The sequence below is a fragment of the Andrena cerasifolii genome, chromosome 10, assembly GCF_050908995.1.
Source record: "Andrena cerasifolii isolate SP2316 chromosome 10, iyAndCera1_principal, whole genome shotgun sequence".
NCBI classification, from domain to species: Eukaryota; Metazoa; Arthropoda; class Insecta; order Hymenoptera; family Andrenidae; genus Andrena; species Andrena cerasifolii.
Genome location: NC_135127.1, coordinates 6,625,882 through 6,634,903, shown reverse-complemented (window position 1 = coordinate 6,634,903; position 9,022 = coordinate 6,625,882). Strand labels below are relative to the sequence as shown.

The 9,022-nt window shown below is 37.6% G+C and overlaps 2 protein-coding genes across 11 annotated transcripts; both read left to right on the top strand.

Moving 5' to 3' along the window:
- Positions 1 to 57: 57 nt before the first annotated feature.
- On the top strand, positions 58 to 4,755 carry LOC143373662 (uncharacterized). 5 transcript variants are annotated; one of them, XM_076821110.1, is made up of 8 exons: positions 58 to 239; positions 795 to 872; positions 966 to 1,827; positions 2,286 to 2,498; positions 2,586 to 2,819; positions 2,894 to 3,141; positions 3,237 to 3,630; positions 3,880 to 4,755. In XM_076821110.1, the coding sequence occupies exons 3-8, from the start codon at positions 1,000 to 1,002 to the stop codon at positions 4,150 to 4,152; spliced, it is 2,190 nt and encodes a 729-aa protein (XP_076677225.1). In that variant the 5' UTR covers positions 58 to 239; positions 795 to 872; positions 966 to 999; the 3' UTR covers positions 4,153 to 4,755. The 5 variants fall into 5 exon arrangements, with proteins under 5 accessions (XP_076677225.1, XP_076677227.1, XP_076677226.1 ...); XM_076821112.1 differs by lacking the exon at positions 795 to 872 and having other exon boundaries at positions 3,237 to 3,567; XM_076821111.1 differs by lacking the exon at positions 795 to 872 and having other exon boundaries at positions 58 to 333.
- A 243-nt stretch (positions 4,756 to 4,998) lies between these two features.
- Positions 4,999 to 9,011, top strand: LOC143373663 (prestin). Of its 6 annotated transcripts, none has more exons than XM_076821117.1 (11): positions 4,999 to 5,264; positions 5,567 to 5,718; positions 5,795 to 6,067; positions 6,247 to 6,428; positions 6,493 to 6,657; positions 6,729 to 6,833; positions 6,901 to 7,034; positions 7,111 to 7,273; positions 7,347 to 7,547; positions 7,625 to 7,873; positions 7,962 to 9,011. In XM_076821117.1, the coding sequence occupies exons 2-11, from the start codon at positions 5,616 to 5,618 to the stop codon at positions 8,397 to 8,399; spliced, it is 2,013 nt and encodes a 670-aa protein (XP_076677232.1). In that variant the 5' UTR covers positions 4,999 to 5,264; positions 5,567 to 5,615; the 3' UTR covers positions 8,400 to 9,011. The 6 variants fall into 6 exon arrangements, with proteins under 6 accessions (XP_076677232.1, XP_076677229.1, XP_076677233.1 ...); XM_076821114.1 differs by having other exon boundaries at positions 5,563 to 5,718; XM_076821118.1 differs by having other exon boundaries at positions 5,563 to 5,718; positions 7,625 to 7,877; positions 7,966 to 9,011.
- Positions 9,012 to 9,022: the final 11 nt, after the last annotated feature.

Below are 9,022 nucleotides of genomic sequence, written 5' to 3'. Positions count from 1 at the left end.
ACGCTCGACCAATCGGAAAGCGACGAATGGTCGCCTGTTGCGGGGATAAGGCTGAACTATTTACGAATGCACTCGATCGAACCTAATTTAGTGGCGATGTGAAGACTCAGCTCCTCTATGCCTGAGGTGGCGTCACTTACTTACTGGGAAAGTGTAGAGAGATATTAATATTGGCGCGTATCGACCGAGCAAAATATTTTCCCACCGTCGCTCGTGCTTTTCTCAGCTAATTGAAGCAGGTACAGTGAACAGAACTATCTGCATGCTAGCCCGTTCCCCGGCAGGGTGATTTTAATGATTTCTAAACGTGTCGGCGTGCAGCTTTTCAAGGAGGTAATCGTTGCCGTTTCGTAGCCATTTTGCTGTCCGTTGATAAATGCAAGACATTTTCGTACCGACTGGTGAACCGCGTACTTCTTGTCACATATAAAATGCTAATGCCAATCCCGACATATCAAACGGTATTCCTGATAAAAGAACATTCCCCTCGAAGCTGTGGTATTGTGCCGATGAATTATATGCTTCCGAAGATTATACCTGCGTAATACGCGCAACCACAGAATCTGCCACTGTCCGTGCAAATCAATTTAGAGAAGCTTGCTAGCTAGAACCATAGAAATGAATGAATTACATACAGATTTTTGCGTTCAATTTATCTTTTAATGTTCGTTATTAGATCGTATAATTTTATACTAGACATACACGAATTTTATTGTAGTTTTAAGGTGAATATCTTGCGTGTAGAATACTACAGTAAACATATATCAAAGGCTGTTATTTCTGCGATTGTTTAGGCCGTAATAAAAAAGAGATGTCATTCATTTGTACAATAATTTATTGAACGTAAATGCGCTTATTTGGTAATCCTAATAGTATATTAATTTATAGTAATTTCTATTATACACATTTTATACTCTTGTATGTACTTGCATACAAATATGTAACATAAAGTTTCTTTTATGCAGCACCTTGAGCAACTATATCTAGTCCAACACTACTATGGAACTGTCACATGAAATATTGGATACGATAGACGCTACCAGTGACAATGATGTGATGGAAGTACTGAACCAAGAGATCGTCGAAGAAGATATTACAATGAAAGCAGACGCTGCAGAGGATTCTGTAGAGACAGTGATAGAAGAAATTATAGAAATAATAGAAGAAGTAGAGGAGGAGGAGGCAGAGGAATCCTTACAAGACGATGTCTCTTTTACGGAGAGCGTCGGGCTGAGACCTGAGGAAAATGAGAGATCTACAGAGAAATCAGAAAACGATGAATTTGACAAAAATTCGGAAACCGAGGAGTATGGTTACGAGGAAGACAATACAGTGTTCAAGGAGCATTCTGAGAAAGACGATGAGAGGAAGGATCAGTTCCATAATAAAAGTAGTAGTAAGCAAGTTATAACGTATGATGTGGATGAGGACTGGCAAGATGAGGATATGGACGAAGAGGAGGAGGAGGAGGAGTTCATAGAACAGAACTCTGAGGAAATGGATCATTGTGAAGAAACCTTCCAAGAGCAGAGGATGCCGCATGGAGATAAAAGATCAGCAAATAATCAAACGATTTCTTTTCCTTCTAAGGCAGATAGATCAGAATCTAGAGATAGCATAGAATCTATAGTTAGAGTGGAAAATGCCAAACAGGTTCAGGAGTTTAGAAGTAATATGAATAATGATGAAAATGTCGATAATAATGTAAGCCATGAGATTGTGAAGAATGTAGAAAATAATTTACTGTATACCGTTCTTGGTACAAAGAAACCAAGTTCTGTGAAAACATTGCATGCAGGGAAACTTTCGGATGCCCATTATATTAAGGTTTGTGCAACTTTTCCGGGCTGTACTTCCGAAAGGGACCGCTGGCCGATCGAGATGAAACTTGGTGGGTATTACGAGAGGTGTGGAAAGACCCCAAATATAAAATTTTAGCTTCGGCAATTAATGCGTTCAAAAGATACAGAGGTAATTGTGCATAAAAGGGTACACCTGAAAAATAAAAAATGGCAGGACGGGAGGGCTCCCGGTGGGTACGGGGGGCTGCACCAAGGTACAAAAAAATTTCAAAAAAAATTAATTTTTTATTAATATTTCGGAAACTAATAAATACCCGAAGCTACAATTTTAGATTTAGGGTCCACACCCCCTCCCCACTCCTCTCCCCAAACCTCATCTCGATCGGCCACCGGTCCCTTTCGGAATAATATCCCTTTTCTGTTATTAAGGATAAGAATTGAAATTGTTAATATTACTTCTAAAAATAAGGGTCTTACTTCTAGATGGAGCAGCTCGATGAAAATACCATACCAGTTGAAGGAACAATTTATTACGAAGGGGATAACATAGAAACGTTATATGTTGCGCAGGCTGTAACCGAGGCCGATGATAACGAACAGTATCCGTACGATGCCGCGGCAGCTAAGCAAGACGAACAGGCATGGGAGGCGGGTAACTCCGATACGAACCAAAACCAGGAAAAAGAGAATTCTCAGGTACTGCTCTCAAAAAGAAACACTCAGGTTCCGTCATATACGCCTTAGTATTCAATAAGATAAAATTTATTCTGCATCGAATTCTAGGATCAAATATTTTTACACGAAGACGAAGACGGTCAGTTGTACTTCAAGGACGACACTGGAATCCTGCAGCCAGTGTATTTAACCGAAGATGGGCATTACGCTATCGCAGAAAGTAACGACGATCAGGAGAACAAAGAATCGCAAGCGAAATCCCAGCAGAATGTTAGACAGATGGAAGAGGAGTCTTACTCGGCGCAGGAAACTGAACTGAAATCCACTAGTAATAGCAAACAGGTATGATCGACCGTTTCTAAAAGCAATCCACGTTATAACAGAACTTGCATATTCTGATTCCTGAAACTTTGTAGCCTTCAACGGTGTCTGCTGCTGATCTCGACAATGAAGACACAGTAACCATTTCCTTAATAATATCCGAGGATGAGCATGGCCAGAAAAGAACGCAAGTCATTATACCAACAACGGATAATTTAAAATGTGATATTTGTAATAAAAGCTTTAAAACATCTTTCCAATTGCTCCGGCACAATAGATTAAAACACGCGCGCGAAGAAGATATTACGACAAGAAATTTCCCGTGCGATTTGTGCCCTAAAAGGTGAGTGTCTTATAGACAGTGTAAATAGCGTATATAATTCTCTGTTTCGTTAATCGTAGTAAATAATCGGTCCGCTTCACTCGTGTGAATTGCAGGTATCCAGACCAGAATTCCTTAGCCCGTCACAGAAAGACACACACCGGTGACCGGCCGTTTCAGTGCCTCGAGTGTCATAAAAACTTTCCAACGTCCACCGCTCTACGTCGTCACTTGACGCTTCATAATTCACAGTCTCGACCTCTTCCGTGCATTTACTGTGGCCGTCGCTTCGTTGAAAAAGCTAGTCTGGTCAAACACGAGCAGTCGCATTTGGCTGGTGATCAGCGGATCCACACGTGCGATGTATGTCAAAAGTCCTTCTTACATGCAACTGATCTGAGTCTCCATAAAAAGTATCATGATCCCGATAAGAAATTTGACTGTGAGGTTTGTGGTCGAGAGTTCAACCGATTGAACAATTTGCAGAGACATATGATGGTACATCAACAAGTACGTATGATCAATACGATCTTAGTGTTTAAAATTTGTTCGGGGTTCTCGTACGAGAGTAAGGTTCATAGAATTTGCCATTTCTCATATTTTCTGCAATTTGTACGCATCACGTAATGATCAATGGAATTTGTGTGACGGGCATATATACTTTTAGACAAGAAAGATTTCCATTTCGAAATTCTTCTTTTTATCTAAACGTAACCGCTCGTTGTTGACGTAATACATTTCTAATTCCGTCTATTCCAGCAAGGGGCAAATGAAGAAATACTCTCTTGCGACGTGTGCGGCATCACGTACAAATTCATGAGCTCCTTAACGAGACACATGGTGACGACCCACATGAACCCGGAGAAGCTCAGGCAGCAAGCGGAGGAGCAACGAAAGAAACGGGAAAATAATTACCGGCGCTACCGGGAGAATCGGAAGATGTACGAAACCCAACACACGGGGGGATACAGCACACAGCGCAACTATCACAACACGCGCGCGCACAGTGGAAGCAACGATGAAGCTGCCTGATTTGCATTTCCTTAGTAGTCGCTTGACTATTGGAAAATGTACTGCGATAGGTCTACGATTTTTCAAAGAAAAACAAACGAAAGAAACGAAGGCGAGAGAGAGAGAATGTATAAGTACTGCGCACGTCGTAATGATATTTCTCTATCATTTTACTGCTATAGTGACAATAGATGTGCATTTAATTTAATAAACATAAACAGTGGAATATTCATACTGTTCACGTACCTACATATCTTCATAAGAGATTCAGACGCATGCTTACAGAAATGAATAACTGCGTATTTAAATTAGAATATCTATATATAAATATACCATTTTCATCACATATTAGAAATCTACGTTTGCAGACATAACTGTTGGTAGTAACGATCTAATGTATATATATTTTATTGTAATTTTCATGTATTTGTAGTACGTAATGTAGGTAAGTACAAAATACCTTAAGAGGAAGAGAACAGAATTTATAAGCTGAATATTCGAATAAACGTCTCGGTAAGAATAAGAATTGTTACTAACGTTTCAGCGAATGAAAATAATTCTTCTATTCTGATTTCTATGAGAATTGTACAGAAATATGCAGGAAAAGCGACGCTAATGCCTCTACGTAATTATATTTTTTTCCAGCCATTGTCCGTTTGTTACATTTAAGTATTCATTTGTGTGTAAAAAGAAGTATATAAATATAAAAGTAATCAGCAAAAATCGTAATGCAATTCTGTGAAAGTGGCAGTAGCGCATGTACCAACCGCTGCTAATAACTGTTGCCACATGTATTTGCTTATGTCACATGACGAGTGTCAATTAGATACTTATTGATAATAATGTACGTGTATACGTCCCATGTACGTGTGCTACACGCGTGCGCTAAGTCAGTGGTCAGGTGGTCAGCATCTTTTGCAGCGAAATGAATCTGTGTAACTTTTGTAATTGCTGCAAGCAGACAGTTCTTTGATATCCCTTTTTTACAATCTAGTGAAGAAAAAGTATTAATAATAAAAAGACACGTTGACAGTAAAAAGGTGAAGAAAATTTTGAACTTTGAACGAAGTAATTGAAGAAAAATACTTTAAGGTTACTTTAATCTATTTAATCGTGTACAGAACGCAATACTTGTAAGTACTTACGTATATTTTACAATCTGCTCAATGATTTTTGAAAGCTGAAGGTCTCGCAAGAAGGCGTTAAAAATTCGGTACAACTCAAATTCATATTTGTATTTAGAGGCGTAATAATTTGCATTACATAATAATTTGTATTTTTAAACACAAATATTTATCTACTTCTTGAGGCTTGAAGCATAAATTTAACTGTATTACATTTTTACAACACATCACTTCCTCTGTCAAGGTTTAAAGTCATGTGATTCAAAGGCCTATATGTTAAGCTTTGTACACTGTTTACTTATTGCAGATAGATAACAACATTTGAACAAAGTCCATGACTTTTTCTTAATTGTTATCAACATGGAAAAGGATGATACGTTCTTGCAAGTGCATTTACAGAGACCGATTTACGAACAAGAGGCTTTAAATAATGATTACCAGTATGAAAGGCCAACAATATCTGGTATACAGGGAAAACGAAGATTTCTATACCTGTAGTAATAATCGCGATTGAAATTTATATTGATCGTTTCTTACAGTGTTGAGGAATGCAGTTGGCGCCTTGAGGTCTAAAAACTGGAAGTCATGCGTAACATCTATGGTTCCTTCGATAAATTGGCTGAGGGACTACAGATGGAAAGAAAGCATAATGTCTGACATAATATCAGGTTTAACAGTAGCAATTATGCACATTCCTCAGGGCATGGCTTACGCTCTCTTGGGGAACGTACCGCCGGTAGTTGGCATATACATGGCGTTCTTCCCTGTTTTAGTATATTTCTTGTTCGGCACATCTAGGCACGTGTCAATGGGTAAGAACGAGAATTCAGATTCGTTAGGACAACAGAGAATAAGGAGAGATTTTCAATGTTTAACGAAAATCAGTTGCCAGTAAAATGCTACTTCTATTACAGAAGAGTTACGCATAGCTCCTTTTAATAAGAAATTATTAGACAAGCTAGAACAATGAAACATTATTGGCACTCGTCAGGAACTTTTGCCGTGGTTTGCTTGATGACTGGGAAAACGGTGATGACGTACTCGTTGCCACACATTGGAATTATGAATCCGAATGCTACGAATGTATTGTCCGACCACCTAGGGGAACATTTATATACATATACGCCCATGCAAGTAGCAACAGCAGTCACATTGATGGTTGGGATATATCAGGTAATACTTTCTAAATATTTCACCTTATGCTAAGCTTAAATTAACAGTTGACTCTATTTTTCAGATCGTGATGTACATATTTCATTTGGGTATTATAAGCACGCTACTCAGCGAACCTCTAGTGAATAGCTTCACAACTGGAGCTGCAGTTTACGTTTTAATATCCCAAATCAAAGATCTATTAGGTTTGAAGATACCAAACCAGAAAGGGTACTTTAAACTTATTTTTGTATGTATGCAGTATTAAGAAGGAACTTGCTTAGCTGGCTTGCAATGCACTAATTAAAAACATTATTTCAGACATTGATAGATGTCGGCAAAGAAATACAAAATACAAATCTAGCTGCTTTAGTTGTATCGTTGATAACAATCATTAGCCTCGTTTGTAACAACGAATTTTTTAAGGTAGCTATTCTAATGTTGTCATTGTAAATATGTATGACTGATTATCCTATGACCATTTTCATGTTAGCCGTGGGTGAGCAAGAGGTGTAGCATTCCAATACCAATAGAATTAATCGCGGTCGTAAGTGGAACTTTAATTTCAAAGTATTTTTATTTATCTGACAAGTACAACATTCAAGATGTGGGTAATATTCCAACAGGGTATGTAAGCATTTCTTTCACACGTTTCTCAGATATGATTTGATATTCTTGTCTTATAAACTTCGAATATTTCCAGACTTCCACCTCCGGAGATTCCAACATTCGAGTTATTACACCTTGTAGCAGTAGACAGCATCGCTATAACTATGGTTTCTTATACTATAACTATATCGATGGCTTTAATATTTGCGCAAAAGCTTAATTATAAAATTAATTCAAATCAAGAACTTCTCGCTATGGTAAGGAACTTCATTATTATCCTTTCGAAGTGTATAAAATATCATTATGCGGACGTTGCGTTTGCGATTCCAGGGTTTGAGCAATGTATTTGGTTCATTCTTCTCGTGTATGCCAGTGTCAGCATCTTTAAGTAGATCGTTAATTCAACAAACTGTCGGCGGTCGAACGCAAATAGCTAGCGTAATATCTTGTTTTATATTGCTTACTATACTTCTATGGATTGGTCCATTTTTTGAACCCCTACCAAGATGCGTTCTCGCATCGATCATCGTCGTAAGTACATCGGCGATCATTCTGAAAATCAATTAACGCAATATGAATACTTACCATGTAAGAATCTTCTTTTTCAGGTAGCTTTGAAAGGAATGTTTCAGCAAGCCAGTCAACTTATAAAATTCTGGAAGCTAAACAAGTATGACGCCGCAATTTGGATCGTGACATTCTTGATGGTTGTAATAGTCAGTATAGACATTGGTTTACTAATGGGAATAATGATATCGCTGGCAATTATTTTATTGCAAAGCATTAAACCTTACACCTGTTTACTGGGGCATATACCAAACACAGACTTGTATTTAGATTCGAGTAGATTTAAGGCAGTACGTATTTTTTTTGTATAATTAACAGTACTTCTCTTAATAATCGAAGGATTTATAACTTTAATGCACATTCTATTGTAATTTTCAGACAGTAGAAATTCCGGGGATAAAGATCTTTCATTATTGCGGGACTCTAAATTTTGCGAACTGTAATCATTTCAAATCGGAGCTGTACAAACTAGTCGGGGTGAATCCGCTGAAAGTCATCGACCGTAGGATTAAATTACGGGAGAAAGGGATTTACATGGACGCACGAGACTCCGAAGACAAACAAGAATTACGTTGCGTGATAATGGACACGAGCGCGTTAAGCTATATTGACTCTAGTGGAGTAATGGCGTTGCACTCGGTGATAGAGGAATTTCAGCAGGTCGACGTGCAATTTTATCTCGTAAGCTGCACAAGTCCCATTTTCGAGACGATACAAAAATGTGACTTGTATTTGCACGGTAAACTTTCCATGAAGATTTTCGCAACGATACCAGATGCCAAAATGTACTTAGAGAACGAGCTTTATTCGAGATAATAGATGTAGATTGTTGTTACACGTTTTAACAACAATGTATTGTGTCTATCATAGTTAATGTGATATTGTTATGAATTGTCCTACGACATCTTCAAGCAAGTATATAGTATTAAACCAAATCTTGAATTTTCAACGAAAATATAAAATGTTTGATCAGGTCTTGATATTTATAAATAATTTGCAAAGCAATAGAAGAAAATGATTGTTAAACATTGATCGAGTAGATGTAGGAATCTTCACACAAGAAGCAAATATCAAGACTTCTCTGCAAAAGTAGTAGTTATTCGTTAGTAGATATATTTTAATACTTTATTCTCTCAGTTTTACCAGGTGCTATTCCATTTTACATATAGCTATATAAACACGACAATAAAATGTGCGGCGTCTATCTTTTATACTTAAAAGACAAATATTCCTAGATTTCACTTCTTACGTTGCTTAAAATTGAAGAAAGTTAACCGATTTGAATTACTTACAATTTGTGATACCGCAAGCGTATGTACACCATATCTCCCTTGATGTATGTATCCGTACTTATACAGAAATTATATGAAAATTATCAACTGCGTGGATTTTATTCCAAAGATTGTAATAAAGCATAACAGAAACCGATGCACGCTGTA

Bases quoted from the DNA above. Each gene is read 5' to 3' on its own strand.
- LOC143373663 (XM_076821117.1), top strand. From the start codon at position 5,616: ATGGAAAAGGATGATACGTTCTTGCAAGTGCATTTACAGAGACCGATT. The intron at 6,658-6,728 runs GTATGTATGCAG...ACATTATTTCAG, and splicing joins GGTACTTTAAACTTATTTTT to ACATTGATAGATGTCGGCAA. The intron at 7,874-7,961 runs GTACGTATTTTT...TGTAATTTTCAG, and splicing joins ATTCGAGTAGATTTAAGGCA to ACAGTAGAAATTCCGGGGAT.
- LOC143373662 (XM_076821110.1), top strand. From the start codon at position 1,000: ATGGAACTGTCACATGAAATATTGGATACGATAGACGCTACCAGTGAC. The intron at 3,142-3,236 runs GTGAGTGTCTTA...TGTGAATTGCAG, and splicing joins TGCGATTTGTGCCCTAAAAG to GTATCCAGACCAGAATTCCT. The intron at 3,631-3,879 runs GTACGTATGATC...CGTCTATTCCAG, and splicing joins ATATGATGGTACATCAACAA to CAAGGGGCAAATGAAGAAAT.